This window comes from Oncorhynchus nerka, linkage group LG21 (assembly GCF_034236695.1).
Source record: "Oncorhynchus nerka isolate Pitt River linkage group LG21, Oner_Uvic_2.0, whole genome shotgun sequence".
In the NCBI taxonomy this organism is placed as follows: Eukaryota; Metazoa; Chordata; class Actinopteri; order Salmoniformes; family Salmonidae; genus Oncorhynchus; species Oncorhynchus nerka.
The window spans coordinates 23,024,837-23,050,870 of NC_088416.1; the positions used below are offsets into that span (position 1 = coordinate 23,024,837).

General features: G+C 43.3%; 3 protein-coding genes across 3 annotated transcripts in view; all 3 read right to left on the reverse strand.

The window, feature by feature from the left end:
- Nucleotides 1-401: 401 nt before the first annotated feature.
- On the reverse strand, nt 402-8,418 carry LOC115104112 (melanoregulin-like). The gene is made up of 6 exons (XM_029625334.2): nt 7,691-8,418; nt 7,469-7,565; nt 4,560-4,722; nt 2,331-2,421; nt 1,915-2,078; nt 402-1,657 (listed from the first exon to the last, which is right to left on the reverse strand). Exons 2-6 carry the CDS (start codon nt 7,561-7,563, stop codon nt 1,436-1,438), a joined length of 735 nt encoding a protein of 244 aa, XP_029481194.1. The 5' UTR covers nt 7,564-7,565; nt 7,691-8,418; the 3' UTR covers nt 402-1,435.
- A 1,109-nt stretch (nt 8,419-9,527) lies between these two features.
- Nucleotides 9,528-23,267, reverse strand: LOC115104110 (stAR-related lipid transfer protein 3). Its single transcript, XM_029625333.2, has 14 exons — nt 23,174-23,267; nt 18,120-18,364; nt 15,977-16,054; nt 15,710-15,787; nt 15,530-15,583; nt 14,844-14,961; nt 14,474-14,575; nt 14,167-14,315; nt 13,600-13,662; nt 12,406-12,501; nt 12,159-12,238; nt 11,863-11,967; nt 11,590-11,683; nt 9,528-11,481 (listed from the first exon to the last, which is right to left on the reverse strand). The coding sequence occupies exons 2-14, from the start codon at nt 18,336-18,338 to the stop codon at nt 11,377-11,379; spliced, it is 1,341 nt and encodes a 446-aa protein (XP_029481193.1). The 5' UTR covers nt 18,339-18,364; nt 23,174-23,267; the 3' UTR covers nt 9,528-11,376.
- A 592-nt stretch (nt 23,268-23,859) lies between these two features.
- Nucleotides 23,860-26,034, reverse strand: part of LOC115104113 (protein phosphatase 1 regulatory subunit 1B-like) — a 28,052-nt gene continuing 25,877 nt past the window's right edge. The window contains exon 5 of the mRNA XM_029625335.2: nt 23,860-25,788. Within this exon, the coding sequence (XP_029481195.1) occupies nt 25,646-25,788 (143 nt within the window). The 3' untranslated portion in view covers nt 23,860-25,645. The remainder of the gene's footprint in view (nt 25,789-26,034) is intronic.

The window sequence follows — 26,034 nt, forward strand, 5'->3', positions numbered from 1 at the left end:
TAATTCATTTAACATCTGAAATTTTTTAAAACAGGACAAATCTGAGGGAGTGTTCCTCTGTTTCCCCTATGGGAATGATGCCACTGTCTATTTTCTAAAAAACATTCTGCTGCCCTGTTGTGAGATGTACCCTCACCAGTGTCCTTCTCACGTAACATTATAGACAGCTGACCATCAAACCATCAACATCCTCATCCACACACCCCCTGTGGACCCAAAGGGACGAGCACGCCCAGGACAGGCCAGATTGGGCCAGGTCAGAGGCTATCTCTGTGGGGCGTGGCTCACAGCAGGCAGGGGTGAGCCACAGTGTTGGAGCTGTGACCACACCATGCCGACATGTGACAGGGAGTTTAAAGCTCCCCGTGGACACATTAACCCTGCCAAACACACACACACACACACATAACTTGGTCTGCAGTATCAGGTTGCCACTTTATTTTCCATATCAACTTTACAATAGAACATAAGACACATGCTGCATCCCCTTCAACTCACTAAAACATCCCAAACACTCTCACAATCTTGACATGTACTTAAAGTGACCATTAGATACCCACATACTGCAACCTCCACTGTTCACACAGACACACACACTCATTCAAAGTTGTCATTTTGTTACTAAACTCATCTCCGTAAACTTCATGAATAAAAAATACACTAGTACCTCTTGATAAGCATGGTCCGTTAAATAAATGGACAACTCCAAATTATTTAATTGGTTTAACACACATTTATTCCAAGGTAATCTTAACTACTGGTTTTAAAAGACTGTCTTGTGACTCGATAAAACAAGTGCTGATAATCATGAGACAAAGTGCTGATGTGGAACAGGACAGCTGTGCCCTACGGGTTTCAGTGCTGTGTTTAACTGTGTCCACTGTGTTCCCTGGCGGAGACCAATAATGAACAGACCCAGGGAGTTGGGTAACTAACACTGTCTGGATGGATTTTAAAAAATGGCAGGATGATAACCTCCAAAACTCTCCCTAATATACCTGAGACCCAGCTAAGTCTGCCTAAACAGAAAAACAGAATCATATTGGATCACGGTTCTGATGAGGTGAAAGGAAAGCTGTATATTTTTGTTCAAACCTCGGGCTCTATTCAGTTTGTATGCCGGAAGTTCAGCGTTACAGCGTGATTGAAATGTGAAGGCAATGTTCCCGTGTTAGCAGAGACTGCATACACGGTAAACACGGCATATGTCTGTTCAGTCGGAAATTACCTTAACATTTCTATCGCACAATCTGTAACACTTCAGCAACACAGATTGAATAGAGCCCCTAGTGTTAGTACAAATTGGGAGAGCATTTCCAATAGAGTATATTCCGAATCAGACATCCTAGTCCTTGTATACTCCCAACTCTGCAACATAAACAACTAACTATTGCCCCCTGTCTACTGTCTGAGGTCATTGCAGCTCCTGTTCCGTCTAGAAGTTGTCCTCTCTTCCGCTCCCATCTTCCTCATCCAGCCTCTTGTCCTCATCATCGCTCCCTTCTCTGTTCATGGTGCGGTTCACTCTGGCCAGTAGCAACGGCAGGTTGACTGCTAATGGGTTGTCCTCATCTTCATCATCAGTATCACGCTTGGGGTAGAAGCGTCTAGCCTTCGCCAAGAAGTCCTCAGCAGCATCCAGGTATATGAGACGATCCTATATGAAAAGGAGAGAGGAGGGGAAGACAGAGGAAGATGGAGAGAGGAGGGAAAGCGAGAGGAAGATGGAGAGGGTGAAAAACAAAGAGTGAAGGAAGAAGAGAAAAGACCCAAAGAGGGAAGGAAGAAAGAATAAACAGAGGAAGAGGGGAGGTATAAGAGTCATCATCATCATCAAACAGGAAGTGATTTGGAGAAGGAAGTGAAAGACATAACCATAATACAAAATGTCCCTCTGTTAGTTTCTGTTCTCACCAGGATGAAGAGGTATCTCTCAGGTGGGGCCTCCCGGGTGTTAAAGATGGATGTCTCAGAGTGGAGCGTGTGCAGTAGTGTGCGTGACGCCGAGGCGTTCTTCATACGGTCATACGACGCACTGGCAGACACCGTCAGCAGAGACTCCGCCTCCGCCATGAATCCTGAGCCAATGAGAGTTCATGGTTGCTGAGATTAGATTCTATCAATTTTGTCTTCCTCTCCTTTTCCCCTTTCATTTGTTCTCTATCACCCTCATTTTACCCTTCCATTTGTTTTCTATCACCCTCATGTTACCCTTCCATTTGTTTTCTATCACCCTCATGTTACCCTTCCATTTGTTTTCTATCACCCTCATTTTACCCTTCCATTTGTTTTCTATCACCCTCATTTTATCCTTCCATTTGTTCTCTCACCTAAATTCTCCAGGATCATCTTCCACTTGTCTCTGACCTCCCGACGCAGATCTCTCATACCCTCAATGTCCACACTCAGACGCCGGTGCGCCTACAGAGAGAAAGGGTGCAGGGTTACATACAGACAATATTAACCTAGTACACAACTATCACCACAAACACAAGTCAATCAACTAGAGTAATCCTACTGTGAGATAGCAGCACATTCCCCCAACAAACAGAAGACAACAACGTTGTTGTTGGAAAATTGCCCTCGCTAGAAGCATGTGTTTCAGACATAAGGAAGTGGATGGCTGTAAACTTTCTACTTTTAAACTCGGACAAAACAGAGATGCTTTTTCTAGGTCCCAAGAAACAAAGAGATCTTCTGTTGAATCTGACAATTAATCTTAATGGTTGTACAATCGTCTCAAATAAAACTGTGAAGGACCTCGGCGTTACTCTGGACCCTGATCTCTCTTTTGAAGAACATATCAATACTGTTTCAAGGACAGCTTTTTTCCATCTACGTAACATTGCAAAAATCAGAAACTTTCTGTCCAAAAATGATGCAGAAAAATTAATCCATGCTTTTGTCACTTCTAGGTTAGACTACCGCAATGCTATCCTTTCAGGCTACCCGGATAAAGCACTAAATAAACTTCAGTTAGTGCTAAATACGGCTGGTAGAATCCTGACTAGAACCCAAAAATGTGATCATATTACTCCAGTGCTAGCCTCCCTACACTGGCTTCCTGTCAAGGCAAGGGCTGATTTCAAGGTTTTACTGCTAAACTACAAAGCATTACATGGGCTTGCTCCTACCTATCTCTCTGATTTGGTCCTGCCGTACATACCTACACGTACGCTACGGTCACAAGACGCAGGCCTCCTAATTGTCCCTAGAATTTCTAAGCAAACAGCTGGAGGCAGGGCTTTCTCCTATAGAGCTCCATTTTTATGGAATGGTCTGCCTACCCATGTGAGACGCAAACTCAGTCTCAACCTTTAAGTCTTTACTGAAGACTCATCTCTTCAGTGGGTCATATGATTGAGTGTAGTCTGGCCCAGGAGTGTGAAGGTGAACGGAAAGGCTCTGGAGCAACGAGCCGCCCTTGCTGTCTCTGCCTGGCCGGTTCCCCTCTTTCCACTGGGATTCTCTGCCTCTAACCCTATTACAGGAGCTGAGTCACTGGCTTACTAGGGCTCTTTCATACCGTCCCTAGGAGGGGTGTGTCACTTGAGTGGGTTGAGTCACTGATGTGATCTTCCTGTCTGGGTTGGCACCCCCCCCTTGGGTTGTGCTGTGGCGGAGATCTTTGTGGGCTATACTCGGCCTTGTCTCAGGATGGTAAGTTGGTGGTTGAAGATATCCTTCTAGTGGTGTGGGGGCTGTGCTTTGGCAAAGTGGGTGGGGTTATATCCTTCCTGTTTGGCCCTGTCCGGGGGTGTCCTCTGATGGGGCCACAGTGTCTCCTGACCCCTCCTGTCTCAGCCTCCAGTATTTATGCTGCAGTCGTTTATGTGTCGGGGGGCTAGGGTCAGTTTGTTATATCTGGAGTACTTCTCCTGTCCTATTCGGTGTCCTGTGTGAATTTAAGTATGCTCTCTCTAATTCTCTCTAATTCTCTCTTTCTTTCTCTCTCTCTCTGAGGACCTGATCCCTAGGACCATGCCTCAGGACTACCTGACATGATGACTCCTTGCTGTCCCCAGTCCACCTGGCTGTGCTGCTGCTCCAGTTTCAACTGTTCTGCCTGTGATTATTATTATTTGACCATGCCGGTCATTTATGAACATTTGAACATCTTGGCCATGTTCTGTTATAATCTCCACCCGGCACAGCCAGAAGAGGGCTGGCCACCCCACATAGCCTGGTTCCTCTCTAGGTTTCTTCCTAGGTTTTGGCCTTTCTAGGGAGTTTTCCTAGCCACCGTGCTTCTACACCTGCATTGCTTGCTGTTTGGGGTTTTAGGCTGAGTTTCTGTACAGCACTTTGAGATATCAGCTGATGTACGAAGGGCTATATAAATACATTTGATTTGATTTGACAGGCATGGTACCTAGTTGGATAATGTAGGCCTACATTATATCAGAGCGCATAAAATCCATTGAAATTACGTGGAGACAACATTGATTCAACCATTGTGTGCCCAGTGCCCAGTGGGTCCCTCTTAGAAACCCAAACTCTCTGTTGTCATATAGTAAGTGTCCCCTGTTCAACCTTCCCCCCCCCCCCCCTTCTGGTACCAGCGAGCCCCTGCGTGTCTGGTTCCTGTTCTGGATGAGGTTGTACAGAATCCGGTCATCGTCTCTCTCGGAGTGGCTCGGGTCGCCTGGCTCACTCCATAGGTTCTGCTCCTGCTCCCTTCGCTTCTTCGCTTCGCGGTCAAAGTACTCCAAAGTGTCAGGACTGAAACAAATAGACCAAAATAACAAATAGACACTCTCTCACACACACACACACACACAAACGAACACAGGCGCGCGTGGTCTATCAGGGGAACATCGGGATGACTGTGAAGCTGTTATCAATTCAATAGATATAGAGAGGATCATTGTTGGTTGGTTCCACACCTGTGTATTACACTAGTGTGACTAAATCTGAGGGCTGTGGATGGAGAGCATGACATACAGTTGAAGTCAGACGTTTACATACACTTAGGTTGGAGTCATTAAAACTGGTTTTTCAACCACTCCACAAATTTCTTGTTAACAAACTATAGTTTTGGCAAGTCGGTTAGGACATCTACTGTGTGCATGACACAAGTATTTTTTTCAAATAATTGTTTACAGACAGATTATTTAACTTATAAATCAGAAGTTTACATACACTAAATTGACTGTGCCTTTTAAACAGCTTGGAAAATTCCAGAAAATGATGTCATGGCTTTAGAAGCTTCTGATAGGCTAATTGACATCATTTGAGTTTTTTGGAGGTGGACCTGTGGATGTATTTCAAGGCCTACCTTCAAACTCAGTGCAGGACATCATGGGAAAATCAAAAGAGGTCAGCCAAAATCTCTGACAAAAATGGAGGTGTAGACCTCCACAAGTCTGGTTCATCCTTGGGAGCAATTTCTACACGCCTGAAGGTACCACGTTCACCTGTACAAACAATAGTATGCAACTATAAACACCATGGGACCATGCAACCGTGATACCCGCTCAAGAAGCAGACGCGTTCTGTCTCCTAGAGATGAATGTACTTTGGTGCGAAAAGTGCAAATCAATCCCAGAACAACAGCAACGGACCCTGTGAAAATGCTGGATGAAACGGGTACAAAACGAGTAAAATGAGTCCTATATCGACATAACCTGAAAGGCTGCTCAGCAAGGAAGAAGCCACTGCTCCAAAACCGCCATAAAAAGTCCAGACTACAGTTTGCAACTGCACATGGGGACAAAGATGGTACTTTTTGGAGAAATGTCCCCTGGTCTGATGAAACAAAAATAGAACTGTTTGGCCATAATGACCATTGTTATGTTTGGAGGAAAAAGGGGGAGGCTTGCAAGCCGAAGAACACCATCCCAACCGTGAAGCACTGGGGTGGCAGCATCATGTTGTGGGGGTGCTTTGTTGCAGGAGGGTCTGGTGCACTTCACAAAATAGATGGCATCATGAGGGAGGAAAATTAAGTGGATATATTGAAGCAAAATCTCAAGACATCAGTCAGGAAGTTAAAGCTTAGTCGCAAATGGGTCTTCCAAATGGACAATGACCCCAAGCATACTTCCAAAGTTGTGGCAAAATGGCTTAAGGACAACAAAGTCTAATTATTGAAGTGGCCGTCACAAAGCCCTGACCTCAATCCTATCGACAATTTGTGGGCAGAACTGAAAAAAGCGTGTGCGAGCAAGGAGGCCTACAAACCTGACTCAGTTACACCAGCTCTGTCAGGAGGAATGGGCCAAAATTCACCCAAATTATTGTGGGAAGCTTGTGGAAGACTACCTGAAACGTTTGACCCAAGTTAAACCATTTAAAGGCAACTCTACCAAATACTTAGAGTGTATGTAAACTTCTGACCCACTGGGAATGTGATGAAATAAATAAAAATCTGAAATAAATCATTCTCTCTACTATTATTCTGACATTTCACATTCTTAAAATAAAGTGGTGATCCTAACTGACCTTAGACAGGGAATTTTTACTAGAATTAAATGTCAGGAATTGTGAAGAGCTGAGTTTAAATGTATTTGGCTAAGGTGTATGTAAACTTCCGACTTCAACTGTAACTCTTAATGCTATGGATTGGTGTGGAGAGACATGAGGGTGAGAAATCACATGAGGAATTGTGACATTGTTTGTTTATTAAGCATTATGTTGTGTGCCGTGATAAGTGTGTGCAAGTCACAGGAGGTTGGTGGCACCTTAATTGGGGAGGACAGGCTCGTGGTTACGGCTGGAATGGACTAAGTTCAATGGTATCAAATACATCAAACACATGGTTTGATGCCATTCCATTCGCTCCGTTCCAGCCTTTATTATGAGCCGTCCACCCCTCAGCAGCCTCCTGTGGTGTAAGTGTGTTTGGATGTCATGGGTTGTCATGGTGATAAGTGTGTATGTCAGGATGTCATGGGTTGTCAGGGTGATAAGTATGTATGTCAGTGTGTCATGGGTTGTCATGTTGATAAGTCTATATGTCAGTGTGTCATGTGTATGTCACTGTGTCATGGGTTGTCATGATAAGTGTGTATGTCGGTTTGTCATGGTGATAAGTGTGTATGTCAGGGTTTCATGGGTTGTCAGGATGATACTGTGTCATGGTTTGTCATGGTGATAAGTGTTCATGTCCGTATGTTGGGTTGTCATGGTGATAAGTCTGTATGTCAGTGTGTCGGGGTGTCATGGTGATAAGTGTGTATGTCAGTGTGTTGGGGTGTCATGGTTTGTCATGGTGATAAGTGTGTATGTCAGTTTGTCATGGTGATAAGTGTGTATGTCAGTGGGTCGGGGTGTCATGGTGATAAGTGTGTATGTCAGTGTGTCGTGGTGATAAGTGTGTATGTCAGTGGGTCGGGGTGTCATGGTGATAAGTGTGTATGTCAGTATGTCATGGTGATAAGTGTGTATGTCAGTGTGTCGGGGTGTCATGGGTCGTCATGTTGATAAGTCTATATGTCAGTGTATCGCGGTGTCACAGATTGCATACCTGATTAAAGGCTCCTTCTCCTCCTCACTTTCATCATCGCTAAAGCAGCAGCAGCAACAGAACCGAGCACAGAACCTCTTGAAGGCAGCCCCCATCTCTGATAGAGAGAGAGAGAGAGGGAAGTAGAGCGGTAGAAGAGAGCGTGAGAGCAGTTAGAGGTCCAGATAAGGTCTGGTGTCCAGATATGGTTCAACTCTTCAAACAAGAGAGGGTATACGGTACCGTTTCTCAAGTCCTATCCAGGTACAGGACAGGTAAGAAGGAAAAAATGTCCTCTCCAACCGGTGAAGTTGGTCCAATGCACTATATCCACCTCTTTCTGTCTACCAGTTCCCTGCTGAGGATAGGTGACCCAGTGGTGTAGGATGAGGGTTCGGACCTGGAACCCTGGTCACTCCCTCAGAGTTTGATTCCAAAACAATATCCACAGGAGTAAAGAGAAAAAGTTTGTCAAGCACTCACAGAGCTGGTGAACACCCACGATTCTCACTCTGTTGATACCCTGCCTCCACGCTGTCAAAAATGAGTTTCAAGAAAAAGATCCCGTTCAGACAGAAACCATTCTAAAGAGAGTTGAGTTCATTTCCAACAACTAGTTTCCAGATACAAAAGTTACAGATCTATGGGTTCCAATCTCCATCCGACATCCACACTGTATATATGGAATCCTCTTCTCATTCCAGGTCCCGATGACTGAGGTCCAGAAGAGGTAGCCAGCTAAGGTCTCCAAATCCTGGCCCAGAGACTTTCCTCCTGGATCAGAGAAAGCTGGAAGAGAGGATGACCCAGGGAATGTCTCGCCACAAAGAGAGCACTGAGTAGTCACTCCCCTCTCACTCATCACCACAGATCCAGATGCACACACAAGACCCAACTCAGTCACAGCCCAGTCATGTGAGCTGAACGATCCTCTGCCCCCCAGCAGCAATAGCAAGGCCCTAGCTACTGTACCCCCCACCTTGCGACCCACATACTTATCTCCTTCACCCATCCAAACCACACACTCTACAGACGGAAAAAGGCTACATATTGCATTTAAACAAAACAAGCTTCTTCAAAGTAAAATATTTTTTGCTAGATGTCATCGCCCCTAGGCCAATAACCTGGATGTATTCTACACGTAGTGGAAATGGTAAAATAGCAAATATATCAGAGAACCGTTTCATCAGTAAACAAGATAATCAGTGCTCCTATTATAAAAAGACTAGATTCTATCCACGCAGAATGGACCTATTTTTAAAAAAATCCTAGACTAAAGGTACGCTTGGTTCACGAAATTATCTCTACTACCCAAATTCTGTATCTTATATACCACACTCATCCAAAAGGCAAAAAAAGGACAACATAGTAGATTGTAGTGTAAATGTTAATGGAGAGCTCCCATGAGATGCCAACTTTAGTCAGTGTTATAATCATGATATAAACACAGCCTCAAGCACAGAGAGCCATGCAAATGGTAGACAGGGTGAGAAAGAGGGAGACCGAGAAATGGAGCGTGACCATGTTCATCAGGGAATGCAATAGGAAACGTTTTAAAACAATACGTGTTTCTTATTGGACAGCCTGGTCTCATAGACTAGGCGTAACATAGTAAACGTAAATCCGGGATACTCATATTAGTATGACGTGTTACGTTTGGTATGGTTACATAACACCCAAGGTTACTTAAGGCAACAAAAAAAAAAAAAAAGTAGTGTGGTTGTCCCGGCCGTATAACGTGAACAGCTAGCAACCCAAAGGTTGCTGTGGACAAGTCCAGGTAGTCCATGTTCCAGTCCATTTTGTTCAGTTTGGCACCTAATGGACAAAACCCTGTGTGTTGCCTGTATCTACTCAGTTAAACACTCAGTGGTTTGTGTCATGTTCCCTGTGAAATCTTCCTTATCAGAGGAGTCCCTCCTAATATCACAAGTGTACATTTTGTAAATCAGGCTTTTCTATGTAGGCCTACAGGATAACCTACTCAACCAGGCATCTTGGACAGTTTGTGTTACAGGGTTGAGGGGTTGGTTTTACTGGAAAGGCTGAGAAATGGGAGTCAGGATGTTTCATCAATAACTATTTTCAACATTTTATTAGAGATTCAAGGCGGGCTAATCTTCTGTTAAAAAAAAATACAATTCAGTATCCTGGTAAAATATTTGAAGACTATCGTAAATTGACACATTTTTTGTAAACGATCAGCAGTTTGTATGATTTCAAAACATTAGAACAAATCATAGAAATTAAAACTTACCAAACTGAAAATAAAGCAACCTTTGCAACACATACCTTTAGCAAACAAGTGATATTCTAGTAATAGATAAGTCCTAACAGTTAAAGTGTGGTCACAGTGACACTGTATGCCCATTTCTGTCACTGTGACAAAGGCACCAAACCAACCAACAGCTTTCTCAGCCCAATTATTAGTTAAGAGATTTACAGAACTGGTTTATGTGTGAAACTCCCACTCACACAGATGGCAAACTGTTCAAATTATCTTCAGACTTTTTTTTCCTTCATCATGGAAATCAAAGACCATATTTTCACTTTCAGACAGCCCATACATTAAAAAAACAAAAACATTTTGTTTCTTTGTTCAACATGTTTTGTTTCTGTTCCGATACAATAATGATGTAGCTAAGCCTGTTAATAACTAGGGCCCTAAAATAGAGTGGAGCCCAAAACAGAACAAGTCCGACTTGTATTTTTACAGGACTGCAAGGCATTAGAGGGGAACATGAGTTCTCACAAGCATAATGTTCAATGACCTGACACACCAGACATTCAGTACTGCATCGCCATGCACACAGCAGGCTGATAGCTGAAGGTTGTGATATGCAAAGCAGCGTGCTTTGCCATTGAGGAACTGTCATACGTTTATTAGATACAGAGAATCAGAACTCCGATTACAGCCAATTTCAATATTGCATCCACCACAATGATAAATGTTTAACATAAAGAATCACATAATTCTTCCTGCCACTTCTCCATCTACAGTATGAGTGCAGTAAAGGCTTATCTCAGAAGGCTGCGATACACTTACCAATACAGTTACAATTGAGATCAACCATCATTAAGGGCAGTTGGATTCCCTCTAGCTACAAAGGCCACTAAAGGCTTGGCACAGAAGAGTATCTGAAACTCTTTATGAACCCATGAGTGACTGATAAGTCATCACAACCACCCATCTTGAGCTCCATTAAGTAGGTTGCCTCCCGTTGTTAGTAGATCCGTGGTGTCGCCCCCTAGTGGCTGGAGGACTACAGCACTCCTACAGTCAGCTTCAATGGATCACAGTGGGTCAACGAGGACAAAAGGGACACCCTGTGGGTTCATTGTGTTCCAACAGTTACATTTTTGTTTATGATGTGGTCATGTGTAGCGGTTTCCCCGGTTACCAGAGAATGACAGTGAAGACAGTGGAAAAACAACAAGAAAAAAGCACAACAGCCAGTCAATGACTAACATAAATGTGCGGAAGAAGAGTTAGCGGTCTTCATCAAGTCTCATCAAGCGTAGTCCTAGTCTAACCTCCTTTACACATTCAATACTGTTAGACTTCTTGGCTGGAGGGAGATGCAGCCAGCACTGGCATCAGTGAGAGAAACAGCCGAAAAGTTACATAAAAACGTGTGTAACTATGTTTAAAAACAACATGGAGTCCATGGGAGAGGAGGAACATCTCCTCTTGACAGTCCCAGACCTCCTCACGTCTAAAAGACAGGTGAAAGTACAGACACACCAGTCTCCCATTCTCTATGCTGTTGACCTTCCTCTAGTCTAAGTAAGTTTGATATCCACCATAATCTCAAGTGCACTTCCAACTATAGGTGTTCCCATAAATCTGCAGTGACACCACCAAACCTGCGGTGGCGCTGTGGGTTGAAAGCATCTAGCTTCCCGACAGGAAGTAAGTGAGAGGGCATCTAGCGAGTGGACCGTAGGTCACGGATGCGCTGGCGTAGATGGGCCATAAACTCAAACATGGTGGCAGCCAGACTCTGGTGGATAAGGTAGCGGGGCAGTCGACCCTGAGACAAAACAAGATCAGACATGAAAGTTATACTGCTTCTCCAGCCCACTGACTATACATCAAAGCAACATGCACACACAAACCATCCTCAACAGGCTGTTCTTACCTTGAGGTCTGTGTTGAGCACCCAGATAAAGGAACAGACCGAGGGGTTACTGCTGGACTTCAGGACCACAAACCCTCCTGGACCATTCTCACCTCTAGGGAAGAGAAGAGAGAGAGGGATGGATGGTAGGGAGGAGAGGAGAAGAGAGAGTTAGAGGAGAGGGAGGGTAGTACCACACGTCGGCTAATTAACTAGCATGAATGGTCTGGTTGACATGATCTGCTTTCAGTGTTGTTCCCAGTGAAATGAGGCTGTCTAGAGGCAAAGCCAGACCTGACATAGCGACTGTGCGGAGGCTTGGCGTTGTGGTCGGTTGCCATGCCAGCGGAGACGTAGCAGTCTCGTTTGCGTTCCACCCGCCTCACATTCACAAAGTCCCTGAGGGATACAAGGACATTAATTACTTTTACATTCAAAACATGGACAAAACGAGGGCTGGCACCCTATATAAAATGGCACCCTATAGAATGTACTACTTTTGACCAGAGTCCTATGCGGTCCAAATTAGTGCACTACATAGGGAACAGGATGACTCCATATTCGAGGTAGTCCATGTTGTGTTGCGTTACCTGGCAGACACTACCCCCCCTGCTGCCCCGGAAGAGATATCGTACGACACCAGGGTGTTGTCATCCACCCTCTGGAGGATCTAAAGGAACAAATGGAGAGCAATGTCAGCCTTTGGCATCGTATGGGCCACAACAACTGACCTGAATCAAAACAAAACAGTTTACACAGTAGGTTCACTGTACTAGGTTAAGCCTGTTTGTCTGATGACTGGTCATGAGAAAAAGAGGAGAGGATAGTGCAGGTTACCTGGCAACCAGAAACGGTTTTGTTCCACTGGGCCATCTTCTCTGGCTGTAAGATCACCTCCTGGTACACCAGCTCTGCAGGACACTGCATGAACGCCTGGGACATACAGCACACAAACACATAGCTATAAATACAAAACCTATCAAATAGTCTAGGAAGACCTTGAATATACGATATACAGTGTTTTCAGAAAGTATTCAAACCCCCTGACTTGTTCCACATTGTTACAGCCTTGTTCTAAAGTTGATTAAATAGTTTTTTCCCCCTCATCAATCTACACACATTACCCCACAATGACAAAACAATGTATTGATTTTGACTGAAATATCACATTTACATAAGTATTCAGACCCTTTACTCAGTACTTTGTTAAAGCACCTTTAGTAGTGATTACAGCCTCAAGTCTTATTGGGTATGACGCTACAAGCTTGGAACATCTGTATTTGGGGAGTTTCTCCCATTCTTCTCTGGAGATCCTCTCAAGCTCTGTCGGGTTGGATGGGGGGCGTTGCTGCAAAGACATTTTCTGGTCTCTCCAGAGAGGTTTGATCAGGTTCCAGTCTGAGCTCTGGCTGGGCCACTTAAGGACATTCAGAGACTTGTCCCGAAGCTACTCCTGTTTGTCCTGGCTGTGTGCTTAGGGCCGATTTCCTGTTGGAAGGTGAACCTTCGCCCCAGTCTGAGGTCCTCAACATAATTTTGTCTCGGAGCTCTACGGTCAATTCCTTTGACCTCATGGCTTGGTTTTTGCTCTGACATACACTGTCAACTGTGGGACCTTATACAGACAGGCGTGTGCCTTTCCAAATCATGTCCAATCAATTGAATTGACCACAGGTGGACTCCAATCAAGTTGTAGAAACATCTCAAGGATGATCAATGGAAACAGGATGCACCGGAGCTCAGTTTCAAGTCTCATATTTCTTTATTTTTCCTTTTTTTCCCTTATACATTTGCAAAAATGTCTAACAACCTGTTTTCGCTTTGTCATTATGGGGTATTGTGTGTAGATTGCTGATATGTATTTAATCCATTTTAGAATAAGGCTGTAACGTAACAAAATGTGGAAAAGGTCAAGGGGTCTGAATACTTTCCAAAGGCATATAACCCAATATACTAAATACTTACACCAGACAAGCCACACGTTATGGAAGAAAAATACATACACAAAAATAAACAGTGATGACAGTGTACCTTGAGAATGAAGGCCTTTCCATGGAAGGGGATCTCCAGTGTGTACACAGAATCCCCCGCGTCCTGACAAAAGGAGAAACAACGACATATTAGCAACATCCAGTCAATCTGTCACTATCAAACCATCTTGTGTGTCCAACCCAGAAACTAACAGCGTACAACAACAGGTAGCTAACTAGAAGCAACTGGAACACAGGTGTCACTCATTCCATGGAGGGCCAAGTGTCTGCAGGTTTTTTGCTCCTCCCTTGTACTTGATTGACCAATGATGGTCACTGATTAGTTAGGAACTCCCCTCACCCAGTTGTCTAGGTCTTAACTGAATACAAATTGAAAGGAAAAAACAAACCTGCAGACACTCGGCCCTTCAGTGCAGCAGGTAGCCTAGTGGCATTGGGCCAGTAACCGAAAGGTTGCTGGATCGAACCGCCCCTGAACAAGACAGTTAACCCACCGTTCCTAGGCCGTCATTGTAAACAAGAATTTGTTGTCTAGTTAAATAAAGGTTCAAATAAATGTACAAAAATCATGGAATGAGTTTGACGCCCCTGAACTTGAGCCCCTCACATTGTTCTTCTCAAACTTCCAGTTCTCCTCCTGGGCCAGGATCTGTTCCACCACAGCCATGGCCTCTTTACCCTGCCTCACCAGCGCCTTCTCCTGGGGGGAGACTGCCCTGCGACCCAGCCCCTCCTCATCCAGGTCCTCCTCAGACCCTGGCCATCATAATACAACAACACACACAGACAGGTAGAATGGATATTACAGTTAGGTAAGAGACAGCGTAAAGGTGAAACAAAGAGAAAGAGAGATATGGCAGACAAGGAAGATTGAGAAAGACATTGAGAATTAGAAGGGAGATGTCGTGTGGTACCTGCGAGGGATTCAGGTGGAGAGTAGAACTGTCCTTCAGACACAGCGCGAGGGTAGATCATGGGAGCTCGCTCCGACGCTGCGTTCACTGCTGCTAGGTAGGCTGAGGGAGACAGAGACCATAAAGGGAGAAGTAAAAGACCACACATCTTCCTCTTCTCTTTGTTCATTCCATTATTGCAAATGTAACCATCTCATCATTCCATCCTACTTGTCTGTCCAATACAACCCACGTCCCGCTTCTGAGGGGATTTCCTGAGGGCCCAGACCTTATTTAGCATATTCATGTGCTATCTGGCAAAATGACAGAACAAACATGGTCAATGGAAGGTCCTGAACCATTCAAATGTATCCATGTCTCTGTGACTCACCTCTCTCATCACCAGCCTCTATGGAGAGCACCTTGAAGTCCAGGAACCACGTCTCCAGCCACGCCACCACAAAGGATGTGATGGGCAACACGTAGCCAAAGGCATTCTGGGATAGCAGCTGTGTGAGGAATGACATGTCAGTCTGAGACAAGTGGTGTATATATAGGCTACATCCCAAATGGCACCCTATTCCCTATTTAGTACACTACATTTGACCAGGGCCCATAAAGGGTCTGGTCAAAAGTAGTGCACTATGGAGGAAAGGGTAGCATTTGGTACTCTAACATACACGTGTAGAAAGCCATATTGCATTTGAATAAACACTACTGCTTCTGCCATTTTCGAGACGTGACGCTGAGCAGGTATCTTGACAAAAGCAACACTTTGTCTCGTTCCCCTTCGTTATGAATAAATAGTGAAGAGATGGTAGGGGGTGTGGCTTCAGGCTGTCGACACGTCGCGTCGACACAGAGGGCAGAAGAAAGGCTTAACTCTGATCATAACAGATTTGAATGTATAATCCCCACCATGCTGAGTACACAGTAAAGGTCAACTGCAGACAAACTGACAATATACTCATGTTCTTATTGAATAGAGAAGTGAAAATGTGAAGTGGCTCAGAACAGAGACAAGTGTGGAGCTCAGTCCAAACGGTTTCTGGTAAGAGGAGAGGGGGAGGCACTCACATTGGAGAGAATGACTTTGACTACAAGGAAGGAGCTGGTCACTAGAGTGGTGATCTAAAAGAATGAAACACTGTTAAAAACAACAGCTGGTATTGGGTGAGAGCAGTCAGCACACCACATATGACCATCAGTCCATCTTAGGTACCAGTCTGTCGGGTCTGTCTCAAGGAGCGCTCTTACCGCAATGACCCACCAGTGCCTCAGACGCAGAGCAGCATAGCCCAACTGGAGACACAGGAAACGAAACAAGGCAAGGAGCTGTGGTGGAGAAAAAAAAGACAAATTAAGATAAGAGTAAAACTTCCAAGTTTTGTGATCATGAGAGCTGGCCATGTTGACTTAGCTTTCAATAAAGGCAAGGGTCGGCATGCGAGTAACCTTGACAGTACGTTCAGTCAAACGTATGACTTTCGGACCGATTATTATAGCTTGATCGTTTACACTCACAAAGATGTCAAAGAAGGAGGACTGGAAGCTGTACTTGACAACCTCCAGCTCAAGGCTCTGCCAAATGGAGTTCCGGATCTGCAGCGGGACAAAGCAAGAGTAGAACCATTCGTAAAACATGTAGCCAGAGGCAAGCTCTTCCTATAACATACATACATCATCATTAGGGAACGCTGTCATAATGAGACAACATAACTGACACACACTGAGAGAAAATAACCGAAAGTAGACTGTTAACAGCTCTGCTGGGAATCTAACAATCTTGTTCACATTTTTAAGGAAGTGGTAAAGTGATAAGAGTAATACACTGGATGTACAAAACATTAACACCACCTGCTCTTTCCATGACCGACTGACCAGATGAATGCTACGATCCCTTATTGAGGTCACTTCAGATCAGTGTAGATGAATGGGAGGCGGCAGGTTAAAGAAGGATTTTTAAGCATTGAGACATATATATGTGTATATATGCCATTCAGATGGTGAATTGGCAAGACAAAAGATTTAAGTGCCTTTGAACTAGGGCTGGGCGATATGGACAAAATATCATATGGTATTTTTCACTTCTTTTTTTACAGTATTTTATGTTTTTGATGAACTAAAGTTCTAAATTTGCTTTATGGGTAGTACGTGACCCTAGGGTGGCAACACATATATTCTAAATGATTTCAAATTAGTCTTTCTACCTTCGGAATGTTTTATATTGTTCAATTCAACTTCAACCTAAAATAATTTCCTGCACTCATTTGAGAATTTCCACACTGCCACGATATGGGCAAAAATACTAGGCCGTATTTTTTAACCAAATGTTGCAATAGCGATTTAGATCAAAAAACACGGGTGAACTTTTGGAATCATGGAAATAGAATGTTTATTATAATTCTGTAGTTAGAATATAAGTAAGAGTGGGCACTTTGAATACAGTGTTGTTTGACATGACAACGAATGAAAATGCCATGGACGAGTTATTGTGACAGTGTAGGAACCAAAGTGATATTCAGTGTTTCCTAGGGGACCCTAATCATCTTTAGCTACATTAAATATTTTTTCATATAGCCAACATATTCATGCTTCGCCTATTTCTTTTGATTTAGAAGATACTGTTGCACAAACAACATGCTGATTTAAGCCTCCACCAGTACTGGTATCAGGCTGTATTAGCTAGCTACGTTTGCTCCGACTCAGTACTTTTATTAGCTAGTTAGCCAGCTAACAAGTTATTAGCATTAGTGGCTAACACGATTTAGCTTAACTTGCTAAGAAAATACAAACTAATTGTTTGCAGATGTAAGAAACACAAACTGATATTGTAATTATAGAACGCTTGTGGACTTATATTAAGATCAAAGTCGAAACAACATCGTTGTCCTCAACATTGTTGCATGTGCTGCATTGACCATGCAGACTGAACGAAAAAGGGTCTCATTGTCAAGCAACAACAAATGCGCTCCTTGAGTGACGGGGTGGGACTAGGGCTGTGTTGAAAGCCGCAATGAGAGAGAGAGAGCGGAGAAGGGTGACTCAAGTAGCAGAGTAAACTATAAAAATGGACGTTACACACGGCGTATCACACTTAACAAACCAAACATTCAAATAACTTTATAGAAGGTAAAGTAAAAACCCAAACGTCCGTGCATAAATACTGGTATATAGTAAAATACAGTATACTGCCCAGCCCTACTTTGAACAGGCGTACCTGTTTGTGTTAAGAACTACAACACTGCTGGGATTTTCACAATCAGTTTAACGCTTTCGCACCTGTAGAGGAATGGGTTCTTAATGTGTGGTATACTCAGTGGTACACACACAATATACACAATTGGCATAATGTAGAACAGTGAAAATAAGTATGGAGAGTGACACTGAGAAAAATGGTTAAAAACAAGGGGCAGAGACCAACAGGTGAAACACATAAGAGAAAGCAACAATACATGTGCCCCCGAGCGGTCTAAGATACTGCATCTCAGTGCTAGACGCGTCACTACAAACCCTGGTTCCATTCCAGGCTGTATCACAGCGGTCTAAGAGGGAGTAGGCTGTCATTGTAAATAAGAATTTGTTCTTAACTGATTTGCCTAGATAAATAAAAGTTATATATAATTAATTAAATGAGTAGAAATAGATTGACAATGAGTGAACTCACATTGAGCTCGATGATCCACAGCAGTGAGATGAAGAGGAGGTCAAAGGTGACAAAGAGGCAAAATGTGCGACGGACGTCCGAGATGACCTTCTTCTCCCCAGGGGGCACCATCAGGTAGTGGGGGGAGGGGAGGGATACAGTGGTGGAGTAGGACGCATTCAGAGAGGCGATGGCAGGAAGGCTCCCCCCAAACTGCCCATAGTCCACTCCGCCCGGCATTCCTACTAAGAGAGGGGCCGATCCACCTGCGACAGAGAGAGAGGGAGTAATGGTGAGGTGTGGCCAGTGAAAGTGCAAGGATAAGGGGGAACTCATGTTGGGCTGGTCTGCCAGAAGCGGTGGATTTTGCTATAATTTAAAAGCTTACAGAGTTGAACTATTTGAACATTTCTTGAAAAAATGTTAAATAAAAAGTTATTTTTTTAAACCTTTAACATACATTCTAAAACCACAAATGCCGATTTTTTTTCATATTCACACTACATGGTCAAGAGTATGTGGACAACTGCTCGTCGAACATCTCATTCCAAAATTATGGGCATTAATACAGAGTTGGTCCCCCCCATTGCTGCTATAACAGAATATCTGGGAAAGCTTTCCACCAGATGTTGAATCATTGCTGATGGGACTTGCTTCCATTAAGCCACAAGAGCGTTAGAGAGGCCTAATCGTTTGACCTGGCTCGCAGTCAGCTTTCCAATTCATCACAAAGGTGTTCGATAGGGTTGAGATCAGGGCTCTGTGCAGGCCAGTCAAGTTCTTCCACACCGATCTCAACAAACCATTTCTGTATGGACCTCGCTTTGTGTGCGGGGGGCATAACAGGAAAGGGCCTTCCCCAGACTGTTGCAAGCACAGAATCGTCTACAATATCATTGTATGCAGTAGCGTTAAGATTTACCTTCACTGGAACTAAGGGCCCTAGCCCGAACCATGAAAAACTTCCTCAGACCATTATTCCTCATCCACCAAACTTTACAGTTGGCACTATGCATTGGGGCAGGTAGTGTTAAACCCAGATTCTTCCGTCAGACGGTGAAGCACAATTCATCACTCAAGAGAACGCGTTTCCACTTCTCCAGAGTCCAATGGCGAGCATTACACCACTCCAGCTGAAGCTTGGCATTGCGCATGGTGTGTTGCAACCAAGGACAGACGATTTTACGCGCTTCAGCACTCGGCAGTCCCGTTCTGTGAGCTTGTGTGGCCTACCACTTTGCGGCTGAGCCGTTGTTGCTCCTAGACGTTTACACTTCACAATAACAGCACTTATAGTTGACTGGGGCAGCTCTAGCGGGGCAGAAATTTTACAAACTGACTTGTTGGAAAGGTGGCATCCTATGACGGTGTCATGTTGAAAGTCACCGAGCTCTTCAATAAGGCCATTCTATTGTCAATGTTTGTCTATTGAGATTGTGTGGCTTTGTGCTCAATTTTATACACCTGTCAGCAACGGGTATGGCTGAACTAGCTGAATCCACTCATTTTAAAGGGTGTCCGGTGGACTCCAAGTTGTAGAAACATCTCAAGGATGATCAATGTAAACAGGATGCACATGAGCTTAATCTCAAGTCTCATAGCAAATGGTTTGAATACTTATGTAAATAAGGTATTTCTGTTTTAATACATTTGCAAACATTTCTAAAAATCTTTTTGCTTTGTCATTGTGGGGTATTGTGTGTAGATTGATGAGGTACATTTTTTTATTTAATCCATTTTAGAGCAAGGCTGTAACGTAACAAAATGTGGAAATAGTCAAGGGGTCTGAATACTTTGCAAATGCACAGTACTGTATTCTAGTCAAGGCCATCCTATTAAACTATTGCTGTACATATACTATTGTATCCTATGTATTCTTCAGATATACTACATTTTCTATCCATATACTGCCTATACATCACACACATGCACAATATTTTACTCCGGACTCAGACATGGCTTGTTCTAATATGTCTATATTTCTTAATTCCATTATTTTACTTTTAGATTTGCTTGTTGTGTGTATTGTTAGACATTACAGCACTGTTGGAGCTAGGAACACAAGCATTGCGCTACACCCGCAATAACATAGCTTTCTTGGGAACAGGAACAATGGTGGCCCTCTTGAAGCATGTGGGAACATCAGACTGGGATAAGGATTGATTGAATATGTCCGTAAACACACCAGCCAGCTGGTCTGCGCATGCTCCTGTTCCCAAGAAAGCTAAGGTAACTGAGCTAAACGACTACCGCCCCGTAGCACTCACTTCCGTCATCATGAAGTGCTTTGAGAGACAAGTCAAGGACCATATCACCTCCACCCTACCTGACACCCTAGACCCACTCCAATTTGCTTACCGCCCAAATAGGTCCACAGATGATGCAATCGCAACCACACTGCATACTGCCCTAACCCATCTGGACAAGAGGAATACCTATGTGAGAATGCTGTTCATCGACTACAGCTCAGCATTTAACACCATAGTACCCTCCAAACTCGTCACCAAGCTCGAGACCCTGGGTCTCGACCCCGCCCTGTGCAACTGGGTACTGGACTTCCTGACGGGCCGACCCCAGGTGGTGAGGGTAGGTAACAACATCCCCACCCCGCTGATCCTCAACACAGGGGCCCGACAAGGGTGCGTTCTGAGCCCTCTCCTGTACTCCCTGTACACCCATGACTGCATGGCCATGCACGCCTCCAACTCAATCATCAAGTTTGTGGACGACACTACAGTGGTAGGCTTGATTACCAACAACGACGAGACGGCCTACAGGGAGGAGGTGAGGGCCCTCAGAGTGTGGTGTCAGGAAAATAACCTCACACTCAACGTCAACAAAACAAAGGAGATGATTGTGGACTTCAGGAAACAGCCGAGGGAGCACCCCCCTATCCACATCGACGGTCAGTAGTGGAGAGGGTAGTAAGTTAAGTTCCTCAGTGTACACATCACGGACAAACTGAATTGGTCCACCCACAGACAGCGCAGCAGCGCCTCTTCAACCTCAGGAGGCTGAAGAAATTTGGCTTGTCACCAAAAGCACTCACAAACTTCTACAGATGCACAATCGAGAGCATCCTGTCGGGCTGTATCACCGCCTGGTACGGCAACTGCTCCGCCCACAACCGTAAGACTCTCCAGAGGGTAGTGAGGTCTGCACAGCGCATCACCCGGGGCAAACTACCTGCCCTTCAGGACACCTACACCACCCGATGTCACAGGAAGGCCATAAAGATCATCAAGGACAACAACCACCCGAGCCACTGCCTGTTCACCCCGCTATCATCCAGAAGACGAGGTCAGTACAGGTGCATCAAAGCAGGGACCGATAGACTGAAAAACAGCGTCTATCTCAAGGCCATCAGATGGTTAAACAGCCACCACTAACATTGAGTGGCTGCTGCCAACCCAACTCCAGCCACTTAATAATAATAATGGAAATGTATGTAAAAATATATCACTAGCTACTTTAAAGAATGCTACTTAATATAATGTTTACATACTCTGCATTACTCATCTCATATGTATATACTGTACTCTATACCATCTACTCCATCTTGCCTATGCCGTTCTGTACCATCACTCATTCATATATCTTTATGTACATATTCTTTATCCCTTTACACTCACATTAACATCTGCTAACCATGTGTATGTGACAAATACATTTGATTTGTTTATTTCACCTGTATTTAACCAGGTAGGCCAGTTGAGAACAAGTTCTCATTTACAGCTGCGACCTGGCCAAGATAAAGCAAAGCAGTGCGACAAAAACAACAACACAGAGTTACACATAAACAAACGTACAGTCAATAACACAATAGAAAAATCTATGTACCGTGCGTGCAAATGTAGAAGATTAGGGAAGTAAGGCAATAAATAGGCCATAGAGGCGAAATAATTACAATATGCAAGTAGAGATACTGGGATGCAAAAGAGCAAGAAGATAAATAACAATATGGGGATGAGGTATGAGGTAAAATGATTGCCTGGTGATCTTCTGAATTTCCCAATACCCTGTTTGTAAGCTTTTAAATGATATCAATCTCAACTGTTTATCTTTTCCAGTGATGAAGATATGGATGTCTAATGGTATGGTGGGGTATGCAAAAATGGGTCAACTTTGAGCACCTTTGGATGTTGGATGTTTTGGCATTCAGGTCCAAAAAGGCATGTCCTGACCACTTCTACCATGGGCAAATATGTGTCGGTTTTGTTCAAATCAAAAGGGGTCCGGTCAAAAGTGATTGAATTAAAATGTAAATACCTCACAAGGAAAACTTAACACAACAGTGTTTTCAGTAAAATGGCATACATGTACGGAAAGGGCAAATATGATAGATGTCAATCAACAAGACTTGATCTTCACTGTGATGGCCGGCCCACCCTCTAATAAAGTAAACACAAGTTACTTTGAACATTGGACTGTTAGAGATAACAATAAATGCTGTTGATTTATCTGATTCTGAGAAGGCGTATTTAGAGTATTGATTAGCTTAGAATGCATCAATTAGCATTGGGGTTGAAGACTGAACACATTAGGCTAAATTACCCTCCTACAGACAAACAACTTAACCCTGAGATCTGGCCTGTGTACCGCAAGCCACATTACATAAGTGACCAACTTGACCAACCAGTCGACACAAATCACTGCCTTAGAAATGGTACGAAAACGGTACAATAACTAGGTAACTTATATAACTAACTAGCTATAATAGATAGCTAACCAGCTAGTTAGCTGACAGCTAAACTGAAACTGGCAAGCTACAACTGGTTTAGCAATACATGCATGTTCCGTTTACGTACACACATGTACAATTAGTATATAATACTGGGGGTGATATTTAATTGATTTAGGCTTGCATTACAAGTGGAGAAAACAACAGTGCTAGCGCTGGCTTTAGCATTACCATTAGCGAGCTAACAACATAGCCACAGTATACACCCCATTCTCATGAATATATTACAATGACACATAAATAAATAGGACACAAATGTCACATCTGAACAATGATCACGCGAAATTGGTTAGAATTTTATAAGGAAAACTGTAGTCCTGAGCCTTTAACTCACCTATTTAGTACTTCATCATCGAAGAAACGTATCTTCCGGGAATACCTTTTACATGAAAGGGGTCACTATCTCACTTCCGGTTTAGATTTGTGGGAATCTGGTTTTAATGTCTATGGTGGTACGATGTTAGCTATTTGTTTTTAATCCGACAACAGTAGCATTAGGCTACTTAATATACAAATGCAATATTAAAGGACCTACCATTATATTTCTCTGTTGTTGCAATAACTTATCAGTCCAAATAAATAAATTAGCATATTTTCTAGGAAGCCTATTTTTATTTTGTCAGCTGACTTTGCCAGTTTTGTTTTCCATGCGGGTGTTTTCTGACATACTCCACTTGACGGACACACTCCACTTCACGAACATACCATATGAGAAGCAACCAGACAGCATTCCAGGTATCAGAATTCCTTCTGGAATGTGGGTAATGTTCATTCATTCCTTCATAGGCTGTGAAATACGGACCACTTGTTTTAATCATTTTGTGCGGTGTAGTAGTACCTATAATTAAGGTCATATGTTATTTTAAAAAGCATATTTTAAAAGTTTTAGGATTAGTTTCAGACACCAGAACAAATCGAATTCCTTCATCCAAGCTGTGTCCGTCATCACAGACACACATACACACAAGGAATGCAGGCATGAACACACACACACACACACACACACAAAGTCATTTCAAATCAGGAAAATGTGTTTATTTAGATATTGTTATTGTGGCTCACATTGAAATGTCTACATCTTTAACAAGAACAGAAAAAAAAGAATGAAATAAAGAAGAATATTATCGATTCGAGTTCATTCTTGCCATGGCACTCGCCTATTGACCGTGGAGGATAGAGAGACTTGGAGAAGGAGAGGATGCTCACTCCAGCCAGACAGTGAGAGAATGGAGGGAGTAGGTGCCATATGTCACAACACTTTAAAGGGCTGCCCAGCCCACACACCCAGGCAAGAGAGAAGAGCATACAAATGTTCAATTGTCCAACAAAAAGAGAATCAAAACAATTACAATATATTAGCAGTTTGGTACAGATTGAGACATTCAGCTGTGCCACTATCAAAATATATTCCGCTGACTCAAGCAATCCTGCAGTTGGAGAACAGATGCGATGGAAATAAAGGAAACTGTTCATTAGACTGACATTATCAATGAGTATATGATGGTACTGACATTCTGAGGGTGAATATTTTAATATTCAAATGTGTCATTCCATTTCAGCGGGAAGAGAAAGAGAGTCACTATGTATTGTATTGTCGGCGTTGTTTTCCACGAGAATATGAAAAACACAGTTATCCAAGTCATGACTAAAAGGTTACTAAATGTTGTGACAATTGTTCAACAGAAAGAGACCATATACAGCTAAGTTGATTAATGCACCTTTACACAGGAAATTATTTAATCAAACAAACAAAACGAATCTGATTCTGCATACAAAATGAATACATTTTTTTTCCTCACAAAAAAAACTAAATTGGACTACTTTTACAAAAGCATGGCATCCTCACATACACCCAGAGTACATCATTGACACACATAGCTTTGATGGACACCAAAAATAACTTCAAAAGCATCACAAATAAATGTTTCAAATACATTGCAAATCTAGATCATTTCAATTATATAGATGCATATTATCTGAAGGCCTATGCAGTGCACAGTTTATTGTATGTAAATCCATGTCAATACACATGCTCTGGTTATTCTACATCTCCTATCTTGCCACAAGATGGCAGCAGCTGCTCACTTCTTCCAAGAACAAGATCTCAATATGATCATGCTGCAGATATCCAATCTAGGCCAGAGTGAAATTTGGTACACATTATACAGGTCTTTGTGATTTTGAAAGGGAGTCTGTATTATCATATCTGCACAGTAACGGAGCAGCTTTAGAATATAGTCTGAACTGACAGTGAGAAGATATCTCCTCTGTGTGTGTGTGTGTGTGTGTGTGTGTGTGTGTGTGTGTGTGTGTGTGTGTTCTATACTGAAGCTGTTCATCAAGCTGTTTGTCTGTTTGCAGTTATTTTGAGTGCCGTGTAATTATTTCTAGCCATTATTCCATTGCTTTGTAACATCAAAGAGCAAAGTAAGAAAGTGAGAAGTGAATGACTGGTTCCCCTGACATGGAAGAGAAGACTAGCTTTGCAGTGAGGGGGACCTATCCACTCGTCTCATTAGTTCTAAGGAGCCACTCCTCACCTCTTCACAAGGGCCATATCTATTATACATTCTCTCTCCTCCCTCTCGCTTTCCAGATTTTTTTGCTCACAGATTTGCCGACAGTACCTACATTCATTCATTCATTCATTCATTCGTTCATTTAATTTGAATACTTACCATTCAAACTTAGAAGCTCTCTTTCTCACTCACACGTTCACACATTAAAGTCACTCATTCATTCACTCAGTCGTTCACACATCTGCCACCATCTCTCTCTCCCTTCATTTGTTCCCTTCAAAGTAGTGTTAAAACTTGACACTTTTGCGCACTTTCTTTGCCTTCTCCTCTGTCTTTTCTTCTGTCGTTTCTTCCTCTTTCTCTTTCTCTTCCCCCTCTTCCTCTTCATCCGGCTTCTCTGATTGGTCTGTGGTGCTGGTCGCTTGGGGGTCTAATGGAGACAAAGAGGTGACGTCAAAGAACAGCAGCACACACTGGTCTCCTTCCAAGCAAACCACGTACCTTCTACACAAGTAAGCTTGAAGACCGCTTAGATTTGTGGATTTCGACGTTGCAGAAAATACATGCAGGGAAGGTAAACAAACAACAACAGGGAAAGAGGTTATTCTATTCACAGGACATCATAATAACTCTACTCCCAAACTAGTCTACGGTCATCTGGTTCTACTTGTCATTT

Coding starts and splice junctions, on each gene's coding strand:
- LOC115104110 (XM_029625333.2), bottom strand. CDS start 18,338: ATGCCGGGCGGAGTGGACTATGGGCAGTTTGGGGGGAGCCTTCCTGCC. Junction 15,788..15,976: donor CCTCCTTCTTTGACATCTTT/GTGAGTGTAAAC, acceptor TCTCCACCACAG/CTCCTTGCCTTGTTTCGTTT. Junction 15,584..15,709: donor GGCACTGGTGGGTCATTGCG/GTAAGAGCGCTC, acceptor TCATTCTTTTAG/ATCACCACTCTAGTGACCAG.
- LOC115104112 (XM_029625334.2), bottom strand. CDS start 7,563: ATGGGGGCTGCCTTCAAGAGGTTCTGTGCTCGGTTCTGTTGCTGCTGC. Junction 4,723..7,468: donor GAGAAGGAGCCTTTAATCAG/GTATGCAATCTG, acceptor TATTTGTTTCAG/TCCTGACACTTTGGAGTACT. Junction 1,658..1,914: donor AGAGATACCTCTTCATCCTG/GTGAGAACAGAA, acceptor CTTTTCATATAG/GATCGTCTCATATACCTGGA.